Here is a 21,158-nt window from a genome sequence, read left to right on the forward strand (position 1 = left end):
TAACTACTGATTTTCACGTAAGATACAGAGAATTAAATTTATATATCATATTCACTAAATGATCAGATGTCTTACTGTTAACTCATTAATTGTGAAATCATGTGTCATGTGTTCTTTTTTAAACCATGAGCAGGACTACAGTAAATGTGTTAATATCCCCCCATCCCGTTTTTTGTGCTTTCTTACATCAGCCCCAAACAGATGTATGATACAATTGAATAATATTTATATTTTCTGTATATACATATATATATCTATATATATAAATAAAAAATAAAAACACAAAGTAAAGAGAATCAATCCATGAATCCCACTTATAGTAAAGAATAGTTTATTACTTGAGACACAATGAAAATAAATACATTTCCCTGTTTGCTCCAAGTCACTGAAATGAGTCCTGATCCATTTGCTCAATTCACTTGTTGGATCTTTAAAATCACAGCAGTAAAAGTTATTTCCACAATCAAATCAATGTTGTTGCACAGAGATGATTCTCCTGGTGCTATTCAACATTAATATTTTGCAGAAAAGGCACCTAAAACAAAAATAGAAAAAGGTTTTGCTTCCTTTTCCTCTTGTCTGGCTCCTCAGTTTTGTGGTCAGTGTGGCCAGTCGCACTTCCACGGCTCAGACTTTGGGCCTTTGAGACACTTTCCTAACTTCTCGCAGCCTGCGGGGGCCCAATTCTGCAACAGAGAGCAGCCGTCACAGTAAAACACCAGAATAAGAGTTCATCAATAATGTTAAATGTGTAATAATTTAGCTTTTTGTTACTCAGGGGGACAAGCACAAAATCCTGAGTCCTCAAGGTCTTATTAGTTGGTTTCTAATCCTGTGTCCTTTACATTCAATTCATTTCCAAGTCTTTAATTCTTGCTTTGCAATATTAAAAATCTTTTATTGATACAACCTAAGATGCCATTTATTTCAGGTTCATCACAATGAAACTATATGCAAAGATTTACCAACACAAACTTTAGTCTTAAAAAAGTTGTCAAAATACCAAATATTTAAATTCCTCAAACTTCAAAAGTCTTTAAAATGAGAAACATGAAGGAAGAGTCGTGGACTTCAGACTCTCACATGGTGCAACAAATGCTACTTATGTTTCCATATGAGCTGATTATATTGTTAATAGACGTTTTGACTGAGGAGCAACTTCCTCTTGACACAGGACGTTGCTTCACAGGAAAACACACAACAACCCTAAATAAAATTGTGTTTATTTTGTTCACCACCCGGGGGCAGTGCTATGACACAAATAAATCCAGAGCAGCGTCGTTCAGTGTGTCGGTGAGGAGACAAAGCCACGGTTACATTCAGCTGCTTGAAATAACCCAGAGGGAAATGTTCAGATTGGAGGACAATTCATTAACGACCTCATCAAATAGGATTCACATTATACAATAGTGATAAACAAATGTGAAAATAAAAGCTCACACTGTTGAAGTGGAGGATGAAGCTGGATGATACAGATGTAAACCTATAGCAACTTTTGTTAACTTTTCTAACACGCATTATTCGCACAAACCAGAATTAGATGCTACCGAAACGGGAGTTGGCCTTCGTTCTGATTTTTGTTTTAATAAAGTGCATCATGAAAGTATTTTAACTTATTTGAGTAAACGCAAATCTCACCATCACTGAGAGGTCACACATGTTGAGCTGAGGGATCCCTGGCACCAGACTCTTCTGGTGCTGCTCCACCACTGGAGAGATCCTGTTCAGCACTTCATTGTACTCCGGATTAAAAACTCTGCAAACACACATACACACACACATACACCACAGACATGGTCAGTAACTAACACTTAAGAGTTTGATCATCAAATCCAATTTTTTTTAATAAAAAAAAAAATATATATATATATATAAATAAAATAGAAGTTGACATCTGTTCTTATCATATTCATAATAAAACTATTGATAATATCTGATCTTGTTATGGATGTACTTAACTCCTTTTTAGGCTTTTCGTTACTTTGTTTGAAAGGTGCTATATAAATAAAGTTATCACTATAATCTTCAGATGTCTTGATTTGCCTTATCAAGTCCAAAACCCAATGATTTCTCTTTTTACAGCAAATCTCCACATTTTAGAAGCTATAACCAGAGGATACTTTATAAATAGTTGATTATTTCTCTGCCAAACAGCCACTCGATCAATTGACTTTAATTCCAATATTCAGCATAAAAAATGAGTTCCTGCCAGAATATTAAAAAAATATATCACAATTTAAATCTTAGGCTTAAATAACGTAGATTAGTCTGATAACACTGAACGTTTAACCCGTTTGTCTCGGGCCGTTTTACTCCAAGTTGAAATTCAGTGCGAGCATGTGTCCGGTAATAAAGCCACACAAAAGACTTAAGTGTTCAAGTCATTATATTATAGCGGGGACATGCTGCAGCTTCTCAACAACAAAAACAAAACAGGCCGTCCACTCGCCCGCCCTCTGGGAAGGCGCGCTCGGCGGGGGTGAACTATGTAACCTCTATCCCTTCCCCTGTCTCTCAATTACTGCTGTTGGACGCCGGCGAGCGCGGGCACCTCTGTGCATTATTATATTCAGTGTGTAAAACACAGGGGCCCAGAAGGCTTTCAAAGGAACGCTGCTCTCAATAGGACCTGTAGGGTTAATGGGCTGTGTGTCCACGTCTGTCTGTGTGTGCGTGTGCGTCGGCGGGGGGGGGGAGTGGGAGTCGGGTGGCGTGACACACAGATAGACAAATATCAGCAGTGCAATTACACCCTCGATACACTCGCCGGCAGCACCTGTGCCAACCCTCCATCCTCCCTCCGCTGCGAGCCCGGCCCTCTGATTGGCCCCTGGGGAACATGTGCATGTGTGTGAGGTGAAGTGTCAATTAGAGTAATAACCCCCGGCTCTGTCCAGCTCACACCTCCCCCCCCCCCCCCCCCTCTCGGATCTCCCACAGGGCAGCAAGGCTTCCTCCATCAGCCGGCACCTGCTCCTTCCCTCCGTACTCTCAGTCTTCACTTTCCCCCAGCAATTACTCGACTGCTACCCAACCCGCTGCAATTAGCCCCGTGTATATTCGCGTTGCCACATTCGTCATGAGCCAAACTATCTTTGCGTTGTGACCCCAAACTGAAAACAAAGTAAAAAGCAGATTATCGCTCCCCACGGTTCCAGAACGCAGACGTCCAGATTAAATTGCTTCGGCTATCTCAAATCTCAAATCTCAAATGCTGCTTCCGCCCGATCTGGATCAGCGAGAGGGATATTTCATTCCCCCTCATATCTGCGCCCGCCACTGATTGCTGCGATTCATTTTGCCGATAAGTGATGAAGCAACTTAATAGAAGTAAATGTAAGGGAGATTTATCAGAGCGCTGGGAGAATTCCATTTTCCCCGTGCGGGTCTGCAAGCAAAGCAGGAGGAAACTTGCACGAGACACAAAGTTGCCTATTGTTTTTCGTGGGCGCCCCGAAAAACCTTACAATGCAGACCTCTAAATCAAAAAACTAATAATATCATTTGTTTATGCCTCCTCTGCAAACAAATAATGAAAAGCCCACAGTCAGCACACCTCATTATCATGATTATAACCCTTAGCTTTCTGGTGTAGAGGCAAAATCTGGAATAATAAGCAGGCTGTATGCAAATTGAGTCTTTTGATTTATAATGTATGGCACCCAAGGGGGATGGGGGCATTGCTCAGGTGTGTCACCACTCTGATTACTGATTCATAACACTATTGCTGGAACACACACACACCCACACACACACCCACACACACAGTAGCAGAAGGTGGGGGAATTGAGGAGACAATCAAATACATCTGTCCTGCCTACCCCTCCCCTCCACCATCTTCTCCACCCTGGTGGAAATTGAGCACTTCAGTGAGGACTATTGATTGGGGACACAAGAGCGCGGTGGCAGGCAGCATATGAGGCCAGGCCGTGCGGGGGGGGGGGGTGGAGCTGCCTGCGGTGTAGCGGCTGGGTCTCCACTCTGGTTGATCGGGGGGGGCACTGGGGGCGGGGGTGTGTGAGCTGAGGTAGGTGGTGAGAAGGGCAGGGTGTGTTAACCTCGAGGCCTGAGGTCACAGAGGTGGTGTGTGTATGGGGGGGGGGGGGGGGGGCTACGGACTTCAAACTCACCTCTAGTGGTGCAGACCCCGGACAGGAGGACCACCAGCACAGACCTGACCCTCCTCCAACCCCCCCACTGTACCAATCACATACATCCCAACCAATGGCAGCTAGGCCTCGGCTCGCAGCCATTAATTAAAAGACACTAGAGAAACAAGTGAAAGTAAAAGCGACTGGATGATTGTTACATAATTATAATATACATTGGTGTGTGTGTGTGTGTGTGTGTGCACTCTTTGCTGTATCACAGCCTGCGACAGTAGTGAAGGTATGTGTTCAGACAGGCCCTACATCATCTTAAGTGGCTCTTTAGGTGTCGACAGAGATTAATGATGGCCAGGCAGCCAGTCCAGCTGGGGGACCGAGGAGCACACGGACAAAACTCCCACATACACATGTGTACGCTACACACACACACACACACACACACACACACACACACACAGATGCACACAGAGGCTTAACTAGGATGGAGTAGAACAGTCCCAGTGGATGCAGAGGGACAGAGGCTGAGCGGTGAGGAGGGAGCTGAGATGCATATCAGTAAGTGGGGAGGGAGAAGTAACAAGGGGGGGGAAAGTAAGACAAACGTTTGGGGAGAACGGTGCAGATCAGAGAGGAGAGAAGAAGAACGGAGGGTGAGCAGTGAAGAGGTCACGAAGCGGAGTGACCTTGTAGAAGTACCCACTGACCCCTCAGCGTGGGAGGCCACAGAAATGAGCATGCCTCTCTCTCTATGTGTGTGTGTGTGTGTGTGTGTGTGTGTGTGCGTGCGCACATCCAAGCACCACACCTGGCTGCATATTGATTGTTTTTTTTTTTTATTCCCAGTGAATAGCAAGGCTAAGAGGTGGGCAAATGAAAAACAACATTAATGTTTTATCATCCAATCTCACCACGCCGCCACCGAGAGCGGTGTGAGCGCGAGGTGAAGGAGAGATGAGGTCAGAGCCGAGCTGGAGGGGCGGAGCTGCAGAAGGCAGGAAGAGAAAGGTCAGTCCGGGAGCTTCCAAGGCAGCGCGGGGGGGGCAATAGGAATATTCTCTCATCAAAGCCGTTTTGAGATGATCTTGATGTATTAGTCATGCTCTCTGCTTGCGTCACTTTTTCTTTAAGAGATCAAATCAAAATGCTATTGTGACAGCGGGAAGTAAAAGGTGATGTCATCTCTCTTTGCACCATTATTTTGCGTACTTACATTTTTTGTTTGAAAAACATCATTTTCAAACTAAAACAATCTCCGTCCACACAAGTGTTTTTGACTCCATCTCAGTTTTAATCCCTCTTCGTCCTCAAACCCCTGATAATACCTGCCATGCACAGGAAGCATTCGGTTGTTCGTTGCAGAAAGAGCTAAGCTACAAACAAGAGAATTCAAGTGCACAGCAGCTGTTAGCATGGACAACAGTGTCATCAGGGAGGCTGTTGCTGGTTATTTTAGGAGCCTCACAGATCAGGAGCCTGACGGAGCAGCTAAAGATACATCTTGACCGAAAAGACCCAATCAACACGCGGCTGGAAGTGTCTACCTCATCGATTCCAGTCCTCCGTTTCTGCCCATTCAGACTAAAAATAAGAGTTTTCAAACTTAAAAGGGAACTCGCAGCATTTCCATACTTCTCCATTTAGCTGCTCTAAAACACCCGAGTAGTTTTAGACACCAAGCGTAGCCATTGCAGAGTTGCTGTGTTTTCAAAGGAGGAGCGGAGTCGTGTGGATGTCTCCTCCACCATCACTTTCTGCTCTGAGCTTCTTAACTCTCCTGCGAGCCGCGACACAGACACACAAAACTCCATTAAACAGCACTCGCTCTCAATTTAGACATGAACAATTTATCTTGCATTTATAACCCGTAGTGGTGCGCCAGAGGCTCGGGGGGGTGGGGGGGGGGGGGGGGGCAGATAGTAATCTTTAAGGAGCTGTTTGCGATCACAAAGAGAGGGGTGTAATCAGGCGCGCTCTGGCTGAGCGGATCAATCCGCCGCCTTCTTCTTCACGCCACTGAATCAGCATTGATCTCATTCACAATCTGTGCGACCAACAGGCAAACGACCTCCTCGTTCTCACACCTCGCCTCCTCGTTTCCTAACATCTCTTCTCTCGCTCCCGGTTGACTTCCCTCGCTCGTTCTCCTCGGTGTCCCTGGAAATCAAATCAATTTTCTTTTCAGGAAATTCACCTGATTGGGAACTTTTCCCCCGGATCCCGTCCCAGGTGGAAGAGGATTGGATACGGCGAGTGCTCCCTCTGGTCGTGAGTGGTCACTTCTGGGACGTTCTGACCCGGACAGAAGTCAATGCCCTAAGAGAGAAGACAGCCACACGTCAACGTTAACTTATTTTCATATTTGAAGCCAATTCCACATTGGATAACGATCAAGTCAATGCACAGAAAACAGCTTTAAGCAGACATGTCACACGGGTGAGGGGCCTTCCAAGGCGAGGACTCCGCCTACGTTGCACAATAATACACAATCTGATACCTTTATAAAGCTCTAATTTAGACTGGGCATTCAATTTACTTTGCCTCTTTGGAAGCAACATTTACATTAAGGGGAATCAAACCAAGTCTGTTTCTAAATCCTCTGAGGCCATTTTACAGGCCTTCAGCACGTCTGTCCTGAAACCACAGGGAACAGATGAGCTCCCAGTCGGAGCTCTGTTGCTGGAATACGAATTATGAGGATCTTATGAGAGGAACGAGCAGAACTCTCCTGTTTCGGCTACAAAAACATATTTACTTTTACTGCACCTCACAGGCGCATATCCCTTAAATAACCAGGTAAAAAAGATACACAAAAATCAAGAAAAAACCTGGCCAACAAGGCAACAAAACATTGCGTTAAAGGTAAACAGGTAAAATCTTAGAACGGTTGCTAGTTGGCAGGATTACTCAAAAGTTACTAAATGGATTTCTATGAACTTTTTGAGAGGTGGTGGAGTATGACCCGAGGAAGAACCCATTCAATTCTGGAGTGAACAGAGTTTTATCTTTCTCTCGTTTGAACTAGGTGAGATGAGGCATTAACCTTGACGGAGGCATTCCTCTACAAGTGAACCTCTGGTTAATAAAATATTTTTTTGTTCTTCGCATTTCTTCTTTTTTGACTTCCAGTTTTAGCCATGACAAGCGTCAAATATGGTCTTTTGAAGTGGCCTTTGTTCAATTATTTTCGTTCAGACACACACAACAAATACGTTCCTGTGTGTTTTATCCATGTGCCACTTGTCCGTCGACTGGACAGGTCGGCAGAGTATCACAGGACTGACACTGAGACAGACATTCACTCACGTCTCCGGTTTTAAAAGAAATGTGCTAAACTCAGCCGGAGAGATCTCGATGTTTCGATTTAGTTTTGATCTATGACTCTGGGGCTGAATGTTAAATCTTTGTACTGTCGTCTATATGCACGCTGTCGTCTGCGGGTGTGTTGTGTTATTTATGCAGCCAGTGTCGACACAACACAGTGAGGTTCAAGTCCTTTCACAAAATATAGGACTTTTCCTGCCTCCCCACTTCAAATCTCTCCACGTCTCCGCTGCTGCTCCCGGACTCCATTCTCATGAGCCTCGCAGTGATCTTAGTCTGATTGAGTCCCACTCACTCCTCCAGAACCCCTGGAGATCGGCCCCCTCCATCAACACACACACACGCACACGCACACGCACACACACACAAACAAACAATTTTTGATGAGCACGACAAATATTGAGAAAGCATTCATCTGTAAGGCAGTGCTGCAGCCCCCCACTGAGATCACTCAACGGAGCACCTCAAAATACATATAGAGGAGAGGGGGGGATAGATACCCCCCCACCCCGCTGAGCCTCCTCTGATCCAGACGTGTCCTGTCTTTTGAAGCCAACAGCTTAGAAATGCAGAAAAGAATGAAAAAAAAACAAAAATACCACACAATCTCAGAGGAGCAGCGGGAGAGGCCTGCTGTGAGCACTGTATCTCCCCGACTCCGTCTCCTGTAGCCAAGACATAAGAGCGAGAACTCCATATCTGCTCTGACATTAATGCTATAGATACAACGAGGCTGCTTTCAGACTGGAGCAGAGACGTCACCGTTACAAGATAAAGTGCAGGAGCATCCAGGGGTTGCAGCGCGGATTCTAAAGACAATATTGATTATGGGGGGGGGGGGGGGGGGGGGGGCAGTTTTCCATTTTCTATTACTTTATATATCTCTTATTATTACCTATTACCATTATGCAAAACCTACTGAACAGATTTCCATGACACTTAATGGAAGGACGGTGTCGGTTTTGAAAGAACCCATTACATATTGATGCAGAACCTGTTTAGGGGGCAGGGAGGTTTTCACTTTATGGTTCTTGATAAAAAACATACTTTGTGGAACTGATATCTATGAGTGTTATGCACTTTGGTGCAGCCTGATTGAATTTGAGGGGACTTTTGGGCCTTGGTGGTGGTAAGCACTCTAATGAGTGTTTCTCTACTGTTGTACATTTTACTACCACATTTATTTAACTGCTGTAGTAACCACTTACTCTTCAGGCTTAGATCTCCCCTGATATGGTAAGTTCTTTAAATATGCAGCATTTCTTATAATAATAAAAGTGTAAGTGTGAATAAATATATTGAATATATAAAATCGAATCAGTCACAGTCTTTTAATGGAGAGCGAGGAACTTTATTGATTCGTTATGTACATTTTGCTGCAATCTTTGTGAACCTATAAGTAGAATTACAATATAAAATGCATGAGTTCCACTTTTACTTTGATAGTTTTTCGTAAGTGAAGGATCAAACTACTTCTTCCACCTCTGTGAGCCACTCGTTGAAGGAACTTAATGTTGATTGGTCGTATGAAATCTCAAATGTACATCACACATCGTGCTCTCCAGCAGTTAGCCCGTCTCCCTTCTACCATAAAGTCAGTGGATGAGTTAATGTCACGAGTTTCTCTGTCGCCCAGGAGTGCAGTACAATACCTCCGGCACCGTCTATTCCATTAAACATCAGGGAAACACGTCCCGTTTCAGTTTTCATCACCGTGTGAAGTCGTCAACAAAGATTACAAGCCGTCATAGAGCTCCCAGTGTAGCACGCGTTTCTCAGCAGTCCAGATACAAAAGGAGCCACAGCCTGGGCAAACTATATTTGGCAATATTAACGTCACTGTGCCGCCTGAGGAGTTTGATAAGAGCCATTTATGCCTGTGAAATTTCTCATTTTCCTCATGGCTGAGCTTTGTGCGAGGCCAGGACAGAGCAGTACGTCTCCCACCTGTTAACCTGTTATTTCATTCCTCACATTTTCCCTTGTTTATTTGTTCACCTTCGATCGGATCATGTTTTAGAGTTGTAACTATAAACTGAGGAGCAAGAGGGAAAAAGATTCCGATTTTGAATTTCTGTTTCAAGACGAGTTCAATTTGAATCTTTAAGGGACTTGTAAATGATCTGTATTATAAAACACTTTTCTAGCCTTGATGACTGCTTCACAGTAGTTTGCCATTCACTCACACACATTCACACAGGGCATCTATGTGCAGCCCTTCCTCCATCACATCCATCACACACACCGTGGATCGTTTGGATCGTTAGTCAACTTCAGCATGCAGAATGAGGGAGACTGGGATTAAACCGCCGACCTTCTGGTTAGTGGACGACCCGCTCTATCTCACGAGCCACAGCCGCAAGGGTCAAGCTATTTTGTAAGTGGATGTGAGAGTAGACGTGATTGCATTTCTTCTTGAACGGTTTTACAAAACATTTGACTCAGTGTCTGACAGTGAGGGTATAAGTAGTTTGTGTGTTTCATGTTTATGGAAAGAGCCGTAGGTTTTACAAGACAAACTGTTAAAAGACTCAACGATAGTGGCGCACACTGAAGCAAACTATACGATTTAATGCTGCACCATAAAGCAAACACACACTCAGACATGCAGAATCTGCACGGCGACAAACGGAACACACATGTACACGTTATCTGTTTCCCTCCCTTTCTCCCTCTCTCTCTCATGTACACACACCGAATCGATGGGCAACTCACAGGCAATCAGATGCCATTATTTGTGAAGTTCCACTTCAGTTCACATGAGTTGATAAAGGAGGCTGCTATTGATTCAGCGGCCCTGAAGGAGAGAGCAATTTAAGCGACCGATGGGGCATAAAACAAACCGGATCGCAGGAAAAAGCGGAGCCATGGAGGGAGGACGGGAGAACATGCTTCTTTTTGGTTTTTATGAACAGGGGAGAGAAAGATGGACAATACTCAAACCTCAAGTGTCGGATTTCACATTCATATCAATGCATTTAATCAGCGCTGAGTTGATATGATTGATGAGATACTCGGGGCGTCTACCTCTCTTCATTTTAAGCTCCATGGTGCCAAAAGGAAAAAAATCCTACAGCGAGGAAACGATGGTGTGTAAATGGGGAGGAAGACAATCTCCACTGGAGTTAGAACAAACAAGGCAACTGGCTTGATGAATGATGCAAGTTCGCTGATGTGGGGGCTCTTCATTAATATTCATTACGCTCTGATGTACACAGCAGTCAACTGATGAGCCATTTTCAAGATAACACCAACACTGAGAGTGTTTGTGTGTTTGAGGAAGATTAGAGGGGACAAGGGGAGGGGGGGGGGGGGGGGTGCGGCAGCGTAAATGGAGAACTGACGAAACGAAGGCGGGACAGAGTTGCTGTGTTAAAAAAACGACCCTTACTTCTTTAAATTCCTGCAATGAGTTGCTCCAGGTCCAGTAGTGAGCTTTATGCTGGCCCAGCCTCACAGCCATCAGCTCGTTGCCACGGTAGTAGAAGATGGGCCTGTTGATGATGAGAGGAGGGGGAAGAGATGCTGAGAGACGTTACTTCCAAAGTGAACACAGGAGCAAATGTTTGCACCAAATGTTTCACTCAGAACCACAAAGAGGAAAAAGTGATTTTCCCACTGTATTCTCACATTGACTCATTCTGACATTTTACTAGAGGGGCTGAGCATTTTGGGGGAAACTGTTTGGAATTCAGTGCATGTCTGAAAACTGCTTTGGTTAAGGACTGTGCCTTGTTTACCTTACACACAAACATAACATAAAGTGTTTTTTTAATGAAGGGGGGATATTGTTCCCAAAACTGGCCACACATCCCAAATCCTGCAGTCAGTGTATGTACGCACCTGTCCTGGAGTGTGTGGGGGCGGCTGAGCAGGACCGGTGTCAGGTCCAGTCCATCCAGGGTTCTGTCATCAGGAGGGCTGATGCCGGCCAGAGCCAGACTGGTGGTGAACAGGTCCATCACATTGGCCAACTGGAAGTTCACCTACACAAAGAAAATACTAAATGCAACCACTTTCTGCAGCGTGAGACACACAGAGAGAACAAGTCACGCAAACCGTGAGTTAGAATTGGAGAAAGTGAATAAACTCAAATTGTTCGGAACGTACAGTTTCTATTTAACGTCAAAATTGTGTTTCCATCTCTCGTTCATCTCGCCGATTTTGCCTTTTGTCGCACAAATCCAGAATAATCCGTTTTACGCTGGAGGACAACGACAAGCTTCCTCTTTCCTCGCACAATTTTCTTTATGAACAAATAAAGGCAATAACGCATGGTCACGATGGGATGTATGCATGTGTAGTTGTGTGCACCCATGTAGGAAAGAGATGCATTTCACCAGTCTCCTCTCTAATCTCTGCTTGCAGGTTTATTATACAACCTCCAAAAATGCCTCTGTCTGAATGGGGGATTCTTTTCGGTGGGGGGGAGGAAAGGAGAGAGAGGAGAGGAAGTAAGGAGAGGACAGGGCCGGGGCGAGCAGGCGGCTGGGGCAAGCTGGTGTTTTATCTCCTTCTCCCAGTCCCGGTGGAAAGCTTTATTTTATTTATAAACTTTGAACTATTTTCAGATAAAATGCCATTTTTTCGCTGTCATCCTTGATCTTCCGTTCCATTCTCTCCTGAGCGAGCCTCAGAGGGCGACGGCACGCTCACAATCAGATAGCGCTATCAGGCCTCTGCAGCTGCACCGCCGTGTGCCGCTGTGCTCCTATCGGCAGCCAGCACACATGCAGACACAGGCGCGCACACACACACACACTCACTCACACACTCACACACAAGCTCCAAAGCACTGAAATGAATTCCCTTTTCTTCTGTATCCACAGAACTAGCCACAGAAAAGGCTCCGCAACACATTCCATGATCTATCTGCACATCCAGACACTCTCCCTCACACACACACACACAACACACACACCAACAGATTTAGTCCCTCACTTTGTTTTCTTTTTTAGAGTCCGCCCCTCAGACAGACACACACAAACCATTATAGAAGACAGGACAAAGAAGCAAAACTGACATTTACTTGTTTCTCAATACCAAAAACCAAACCTTTCAAAACTCTAGCTCTAATGTTGCCATCTTTCATTTCTTTCCTTTATTAGCTCAGCACCATGTTTGCAGTCCACACTGAACTTCATTGTTTCTCCACCCTTTGTTCTTCTCCTTTTTTGTCTGACTCATCACTCTCTATTAAAGTCAGGGTCCTTCTCCCTCTCTTTCTCTCATTTCTTCCCGTGCTGTGAGTGGTGATGCTGGTTATCTGAGGAGGCAGTGCCTCTATCCCTGTCTCTGCCACTCCGCCTGTGTGTCTGTTGCCTGATAAAACACAACAAAAGGGATTGTGACACTCGACAACAGTGCGGGGCCGACACCCCACCCACCTCCGCGTCTTTGTTCCTGTGTACAGCCACCACCCGCTCATCATCCCGGCTCCTCGCACCCCTCGGGCACTGGAAGAATGCTGAATGTGCACCTGTGCTCACACCACCCCCGCTCCTTCATTCCATAACACGTATCTCCATCCTCCTGAACGCGAGTGGATGACCAACCAGTTTCCTACACGCTCACACGAGTCGGGTAACCGTCTATAACACAGATGCATCAACAGAAAAATAAAATGGGCTCATCTCTGTTGAAGATGTAAAGTGTTTTTTCCATAACTGATCCAACACCCACCCCCCCCCAAAAAAACTCTCCACACCATTTTAATACTATAAAGATAGTCTGTGCTCAGCTGCTACAATAAACCTGCTTGACAAAGGCTTGCATGGCTGTTTGTTGTCTCCATTATTTTGCTCCGAGAGCTTATGGACTTTTCAATGCGCAGATCAACAGAGATTTCAAAATAAGGCGGGGGGCGGGGGGGCAACCCTGCGTCTGGTCTGTCGTCCCTCCCACGCAGCACAAGAGCGGTGGACCCAGAGCTGCCGAGTACAGTGGCTCCAACAAAGCCGCTTTGTCATCACAACCCCAGAGAGCTTCAGGGAGGATCCGTGTCGACCCTCGTCCTCACAGCCAAGCCCCAGCTGCAAATCATAACTCAGCTTTTCTCTTTTTTTATCTATGTCTCTACAATAAAGTTATACAAGCAATCTCACAACACAGTCCAAAGTATGCCTAACACGCTCAGCACATGCATACATAGACACACTGGCTGGTTATAATGTGGCACAGGTGCAGCAAAGCCCCGCAAACACGACAATGTCCCCGGCAGCGCGGCAGTGCCAGCGTCTTTAGCACTCATCCTCCTTTTTCCCCTTTTCTACACCAGTCGCCTCTTTTTACTTCTTCCTTGCTTCCTTCCCTGCACCAAGCCCCCCCCCCCCCACACACACACACACACACTCCTCCCGTTCCTTTATCCTGAGCGCCTGGCATATTCAGATACTGAAGTCCTCATTACAGCTCAATCCAACCTAAGCAAACACACAAACAGATTAGCCGCTTAAGACGCTCCCAATCCCCCTCTCCCGCGCTATTCTGCCACGCTATCAGGCCCCAGCACACCCCTGTGAGATGAGCCAGGGGCAAGGCTTACTGCAGACTGCAGCCTCCGCTCGCTCCTCCACCAAATCCCTCTGCGTCACAGCCCCGTGTCACAGCTGCCCCTAATACAATTAAAAGTCATTTGCAGAACGCACGGGCTTAGGGGATCACGGTGTGGGTGGGGGGTTTAAATTGGGGAGGGAGAGGGAATAAGGAGAGAGTGAGAGAGAGAGTTGGGGCATTAATTCCAGCCCAAAAATATTTGAGGAAACGGTAAAATAATTAAAAGTGCCCACACTGTTTGAGGCCGAAATCACAAAGTCTATCGTCACTTTTTCTGGAGTTAAGTACCTTGATAGAAATGTAATACATGAACTAGATACTGCGCCAGTTAAAGGGTCAGAATGTGCACATGAAAGGAGGTAAAGGATACAGAAGTGAAATAAAAAATAAACAATCATTCAAAAGAGGGGATTAGTGAAATAATTATTCCATTATTCTCAGCCTAATTCTCAGTGCTGTGCGTCGCCCGCAGCCCTACAGAGAATATTACAGCTCCTGGAACCTGTTGATAGGCAGAACATGACGGAGCAGCAAGACCGAGAATAAAAAGGACTAACAAATGGTCTAACAAGTCCAGCCTCAAGAGGAGATGTTGGGGTTTTCGAGATTGATCGTCTTGCAAAAAGCTTGAAGTGTTCTTACCGTGCCTTCTTCAATGGTTCCAGGCCACCAGGCAATGGCGGGCTCCCTCATGCCCCCTTCAAAAGTGGTCTGCTTCCCACAGAGGAACGGCCCGTTGCTGCCACCTGAGGATTCAGCAGCAGCATCAGTGTACAAGGACACACACCCACATTCAGGGCAGATTTAAACAGAGTCAGACCAAAATGGATTTACAGATGTCACGTGACCCTTTCCTTTGACCCATGAAGTCTTAGTGAAAACGGGTCAAATTCTGAAGAAATTCCCCAAAGGCAGACTTGAGATATCATGTTCAAAAGGCCCAAAACATGTTTTTATGAGGCGACTGAACCCTTGACCTTTGACCTCCGGAATCAAATCAGTTAATCTTTATGTAAATCAACATGTGTGCCAGATCTTAAACGATTCTCTTCAGGTGTTCATAGTAAAATAAATAATGCATTTACAAGTGAAAAGTTTGTACCAAATTTTTTAAAGAAATCCCTTCAAGGTGTGTTTGAGAAATGAGGCACAATACTTACACAAGTCCACCGGCTGTCACCAGCACAGAGCCAGTAAAACAAGGTGTGTGTGTTCACCTACCTTGATGTGGGGCAGATATAAGTGCGGCTCCGTTGTCTGAAGTGAAGAAGACAAACGTGTTGTTGTCGATGCCCAGCGTCCGCAGCTGGGACAAGATCTGACCGACGCTGTAGTCCAGCTCCATCACTGCATCTCCATACCTACAGCACACAGCCAATCACAGATGAGGGCCTTCAACATGGGAAACACATCCATTTTTGACCTCATGCATCTTCTGTCAACTGTGTGTGTGTCAATAAAAGAGTCAGTGAGGTAGAATATAACGTACCGGCCGCGCTGGCTCTTCCCTAGGAAGGGTCTGGAGGCGTAGACGGGGGCGTGAGTGGAGTCAGGTGTCCAGTAGAGGAAGAAGGGCTGTCCAGCCTCAGCCTGACGGAGTATGAAGTCAAGGCTTTCCTGTAGAGGAAGGAGGTGTGAGAGGCGGTTACAACACTGTCAACACAGATGACAAACCACTTGTCACAGAACTGCTGTGAAGATGTATAAAGTAAATAACCTTTTTCTCACTTGAATACTAATTCTAACCATATTTTGAGTGGGTGGTAAACTCAGCCGGCTGTTTCTTGAGGACACCGAGTTCAAACTGATGATAATTTCAGTGGCTGCACTTTGTGATGCTGTTAAATTATACCGGTATGCTGATATGATTTGTTCAAGGTCATTAATAGTGGACCAAATATAAGAAACACATCTTTGTATGATGCAAAACCTGGGTGTAGATAGTTGTAGATTAGTAAGAGGCTGCTGATTGTACATCTATCTGAAATAAATGAATTTCATAAAATAATAGAAAATACGTCTATATGGGAATTATTCACCAAGAAGGCTCCAGTTGACACAAACCTTACAGTTGCTGTATTCTAACTGGGCAAAAAACTCATTTTAACATCTGCCTTTGCCACATTTTCCAAAAGCAGCCATATTAATAACTGCACGACTAACACAAGTCAGTTGTCTAGTCTCATAAGAGATACTACAACGAGCTTCACAGAGCCCCACTCGACAGATCCATCCAGCGTCTTCTTGTGATGACACATTACACCTCTAGAACACCCTGTGCGTCTCTGCTTGCTGCTTCTGATCCATTTCAGAAGACAATGGGAGGGAATGACGTAGGCAGCAGAGATAATCAGCTTGAGTGTGAGCAAAAGTGAAAAATCCACTTCTGCTTGTGAAAGGAACAATTACAAATTTTTAATTTGTTATAATAATGTTGACATATAGGACAATGTTTGACTCTTGTGGACAATTTTTTGTATTGTATAATAATCTACTCCATAAATTACTTTACAAAGGAAGTTGTGAAAGGAAATTGGGTTTACTGAAATACTCTGCTCCACTGAAGCACAGGTATTATTTGAGATCATAAAACTGTGGATAAAGACGGACGACATGGCTGCTCCACAAAAGTGAAGCAGACTGTCTCAGTCGCCGCCTGGTGGCTGGCTGCCCTACACGGCAAAGTACATTTCAAATAATATTTTCTCAAAGGTGGTTTCAGTCATTTCTTATCACACTAATGTCCAAGTGTTCATTTCTTACAGTAAGTTTGAATATTTTGATTTCGATTGGTTGAGTGTGGCTATCGACGGGACCTGGCCTCCACAGGCTACATCCCCTGAAACCAAGTGCACAGACTCAAAATGCACAAGATGGCGGCGTTCATATTTGGAATTATAAACAGTCCTTGTTTGAGATAGACGCAGCCATGTAAAGAACGGATGAGCCTTAACATACCTGTAAATAGATCTGTGTGAGGTTGGACTCCCCAGTTTTGATGTTAATCTCAAACTCCTCATAGAATCTGAAAAACAAGTGGATTGATACGATTCATTAAATGAACCTACATCTGGATTCCTGCTAAGGTGAAGCCGTGCCCTTGCTCCTCTCCTCATTTTTTCCGTTTGCAATTATCTGATTGCCTCTAAATTGACCAAAACCAATGTAGACAATCTCATTAAGGCAATGGAAGCTCATTTCTCTGAGGCAGATTGTGTTTGTAGATGTTGGTGGAAGACATATTTGGGACGTCTCAGTAGAGCCGAGCAGAGGGAACTGTTATGAGGTGCTGCTGAAGCGTGGCACGACGAACACAGAAGCAGTGACAGGCATCTCTCTTCTGCAACGCTTCACTTCCTCCAGGTGTCCTCGCACACAGCCGACGCAACCTGCCGTCTCTTGAGGGCGTGTGTGTGTGTGTGTGTGTGTCTGATTGTATACGTGTCTTCGTTTGTGTGTACGTCTGTCCAGGGCCCAGGTATGCAGCGCTGATTAAACCCATGGCTAAGCGAAAAACACGCCCGGCTGCCAGTTCCAATGACCCTGAATACACATATGGCTGTTTTGGGGAAAACAAATGGGCGGAAAATGGAATACACAAGCACAGCTGGTGCAGAGGAGGAAGAGGAGGGGAGACAGTCAACTCATCCAGAGGAACACGCAGCCAAACTATTCCACTGAGTCACCGGGAGAGAAGGTTTTTATACATTTTCTTCTGTGGCTGCCGTCGTGTACCAGGCTGCATGTGTGTGTGTGTGTGGTACTACCTGCCGAGCATCTCAGAATTGTTGTAGACTGGGACGTTGGGTCTGAAGCTGCTGTTGTACGGCCCAAAGTGGCAGTTTGGTGCTCCGAACCATTCATCGAAACCAGTTTCCAGAGGAAGGTGCTGTGGTCTGTGGCCCAGATGCCTGTGGTGACAAATGAAGAGCGCTCACTCACCGTGACGTCAGTGGGACTAAAAGGATCACGCTACATGTTTTTACATTATTAAATTTAGACCAGCACAACAAATCAAAAACACTTGTGGCACGGAATGATTTTTAAAAGCACAAAGTACTTATGTGGATTATTTGGGGAGCTGCAGCTACAACCTTTAGGCCGTTGTTGGTTTCAATTCATCTTAGTGTTTTATCTAAGTCCAATTGCAGAGGCATGCATTTTGTTGGATACTGGGAGGTAACCTCTCACTGTGAGAATCAGGTCAAAGGTAAGTTTGCTGGTGATACCAGACAGATGTTTTCCTCCGTTTGTTTGTTTATTATATGATCTTTCTAATGAGCTCTGGGTCTCTGCACAAAGATCTCCATACCAACAGAGAAGAAATGCAAATATCTGGAATATATATCAGGGACAAAAATATGTACAGTAGAAAAGACTTGTATAGAGTGGAAAATGGTCATTAAATTCTGTATCAGAGTTACAAATAGCAAATATGCATCATCCTTAAAATGAAAAAAAAAAATGTAAATATTCTATGTTTACATGCATGTGTTGTAAAGTACATTTGTTTGAGTACTGTACTTTGGAGAACTGTTTTATTTTTTCCTTCATGACTTTTATTTTTTGCGACTTGATATAGTGTAATACACTAGATTTCAAATGGAAACCCTGTACTTAAATATTTCAAATTATTCAAGGTTATACTCGGGGAGAGGGTTACTAGGGGATAGAGCGGGTGCTCTGCAACAAGAAGGTTGCTGGTTTGAATCCCACTCTTTCCCATCTGCATGCCTAAGTGTCCTTGGCAAGATACTGAACCCCTAAATGGCCCCTCATAAATGTTGAGTGTACTAAAAATGTAAGTCGCTTTGGACAAAAGCGTCAGCTAAATGACATGTAATAATGTAATATACTCAAAAGAAATATTAACAGTTGATGAAATAGGATGCATTGTAACATATTAGTGGGTGGCACGGTGGGGCAGTGGGTAGCACTGGCGTCTCAGAGCTAAAATTATTCAGAGCTCGAACCCAGTCATGACAGACTGCAGAAGTGTGTGTGCTCCAAATGAGGATGATGCATTACACATATGAGAGTTCTCGATGCTTTTAAATCAAAACACATTTATGATTCCGTGAGGCTCGGCTGCACTCAGAGATTTGAATCCCAGGTCGTCCGGGGCTTTCGTTTATTGCTGCTATAAACTAACTTATCGGAATACTTCCTCCACCGCTGATTGAAACCTCCAGGAACCTCTAAAATCCTGGATTAAAGATGAGGAGCTCACCACTTTCCAACTATCTTGCTGACGTAGCCCTTTTTCTTCAGCAAACGCGGTAACAAAATCTCATCCTTGGAGATTCCTCCCACTATCTCCTGCGGTGTGTATGCTAGAAAAAATAAGGCAAAAAAAATAAAATGAGTGTACAAACTTTCCGTCATTTTACTGCTCATTGTAGGTAATGAGAAACTGGAAAGGAATTATTTTCAGCATCAGGACAGACAGGATGAGACGGTACCGTTTCTGGCGTGAGCATTAGTGGTGTAGAAACCGTTTCTGACAGGCAGCCGGCCGGTGAGAAGAGAAGCTCTGGCTGTGGTTAAAATGAAAAAAGGTAATTGGGAAAACACTGATTAGAATTTCTGTGCTTTGATCGGAGTTCTCTTCAACTGTCAAACAAAAACAAAACAGTTGAGAATGCTCTCGCCCCGATTCGGACACAAACACTCTATTTATTAGTATTACAATAATTCAACTAATTGAACATTTATCTATGCTTTGTTGTGGAAGTTAACAGAAATAAGGATTACTCTGGTATTCATCTAAGTTTTGATATTTACATTATGTTCTTCCAGATTTGAGATTTTTTTGTTTTCTATATCTACCAGGACCAATACCGTTAATCGATCAACTGCCGTTAAAGGCTTTGATTCAATTCAGGTACACTGCCTAAAATATTAAGGGAACACTTCTGATGAACACATCAGATCTTGATGAATTAATTATTCAAGTTAAAAATCTTTTCTGATGTACATTCAATAATTTGTTGAAAACAAAATTATGTAACAACGGTCAATGGAAACCAAAATCCATGCAGGGCTGGAATTATAATCAGGACGAATATCAGAGAAAAAAACAGAAATCACAGTGTGATCCAACTTTTTGAACGAGAGGCATCAATGGCGTCAGCGCCTTCGTCATCAAGGGCATTGACCAGGGGGAACCCAGGGGCCCCTGCACCAGCGTAAGGTCTGGCAATCTCTCTGAGGATTTCATCCTAGTATCTAACAGCAGTCAAGGTACTGTTGGCCATGACATGGAGGTCTGTGCGACCCTCCAAGGACATGCCTCCCCAGACCATCACTGACCATCCGCCAAACTGGTCGTGCTGGATGATCTTACAGGCGGCGTAACGTTCACCACAGCTTTTCATAATCCGATGAATATGTTGAAAAAAAAACCCTGTTGTGTTGTACCACACTTGTTGCTGACTCACATGGGGAACAGAGGGGGTTGGCGGTGTAGAAGTTTGGAAGCAGCATGCCCTGAGCTGCCATGGCATCCAGGTGGGGGGTCTCCTTAGAGGGCTGGCCCAACACCCCCAGGTCCCCCCAGCCCATCTGAAGACAAGTCACACACACACAGACACACACACAGAAAAAAACACACTTAGAAAATGCAAGCAGGAAATACTACAGTTCTACCTAAGACATGAGGAGGAAACAAATAACATCACAAACGAAGAAAAGGTACAAACAGAGATTAACTCACGTCATCCATGAGCATGATGATGATGTTTGGAGATGAAACATTTGCCGTCTCTCCTGTAAACGAGCAACATATCAGAGCAGTGATCAGAGTTAGAACAGACATCATTCAGTCCTGCTGCTGCAGTCACGTGATGCCCCAGAAAGAAGGAAGTGCTTCCTTTTCACACTAATGTTTACACGATACACGGAACAGTTGAAAACAGTTTGTTTTCAGACGTCTGATTGAATTCATTTATTTTTGTTATTATTATTAATTAAATATAACGTCATTGGTTTTTCTTGTGTTGATAAATGAGCGTAGCGGCGTCACACGTTGCGCTGAAAAATAATTGTAAAATTGTTCCTTAGTTTTGGTGCATTCAGGGACTTTCTGAAAATGTATCGTGCAACATAAAAGCCAAGACAAAAGTAAAAATGTAGATCACCCAGCAAAGATTATCGGAAGATCCGCTCATGCGT

The 21,158-nt window shown here is 44.5% G+C and overlaps 1 protein-coding gene across 2 annotated transcripts; it reads right to left on the reverse strand.

Annotated features, from left to right (window-relative positions):
* Nucleotides 1–314: 314 nt before the first annotated feature.
* On the reverse strand, nt 315–20,832 carry galns (galactosamine (N-acetyl)-6-sulfatase). Of its 2 annotated transcripts, XM_062382043.1 has the most exons (14): nt 20,701–20,832; nt 20,426–20,549; nt 19,448–19,522; nt 19,216–19,318; nt 17,753–17,896; nt 16,944–17,010; nt 15,475–15,602; nt 15,207–15,346; nt 14,628–14,731; nt 11,274–11,416; nt 10,822–10,924; nt 6,301–6,422; nt 1,639–1,756; nt 315–686 (listed from the first exon to the last, which is right to left on the reverse strand). In XM_062382043.1, exons 1-14 carry the CDS (start codon nt 20,803–20,805, stop codon nt 600–602), a joined length of 1,563 nt encoding a protein of 520 aa, XP_062238027.1. In that variant the 5' UTR covers nt 20,806–20,832; the 3' UTR covers nt 315–599. The 2 variants fall into 2 exon arrangements, with proteins under 2 accessions (XP_062238027.1, XP_062238036.1); XM_062382052.1 differs by lacking the exons at nt 315–686; nt 1,639–1,756 and adding an exon at nt 4,957–5,091.
* Nucleotides 20,833–21,158: the final 326 nt, after the last annotated feature.

Source organism: Platichthys flesus, chromosome 1 (genome assembly GCF_949316205.1).
Source record: "Platichthys flesus chromosome 1, fPlaFle2.1, whole genome shotgun sequence".
Lineage (NCBI taxonomy): Eukaryota > Metazoa > Chordata > Actinopteri > Pleuronectiformes > Pleuronectidae > Platichthys > Platichthys flesus.

What these genes read in the sequence shown, in the direction of transcription:
- galns (XM_062382043.1), bottom strand. Translation starts at nt 20,805, where the DNA reads ATGATGTCTGTTCTAACTCTGATCACTGCTCTGATATGTTGCTCGTTT. An exon ending in AGCAAGATAGTTGGAAAGTG is followed by an intron (nt 17,897 to 19,215) that starts GTGAGCTCCTCA and finishes TTGTCACCACAG; the next exon opens with GCATCTGGGCCACAGACCAC. An exon ending in GGGAAGAGCCAGCGCGGCCG is followed by an intron (nt 15,347 to 15,474) that starts GTACGTTATATT and finishes TGTGTGCTGTAG; the next exon opens with GTATGGAGATGCAGTGATGG.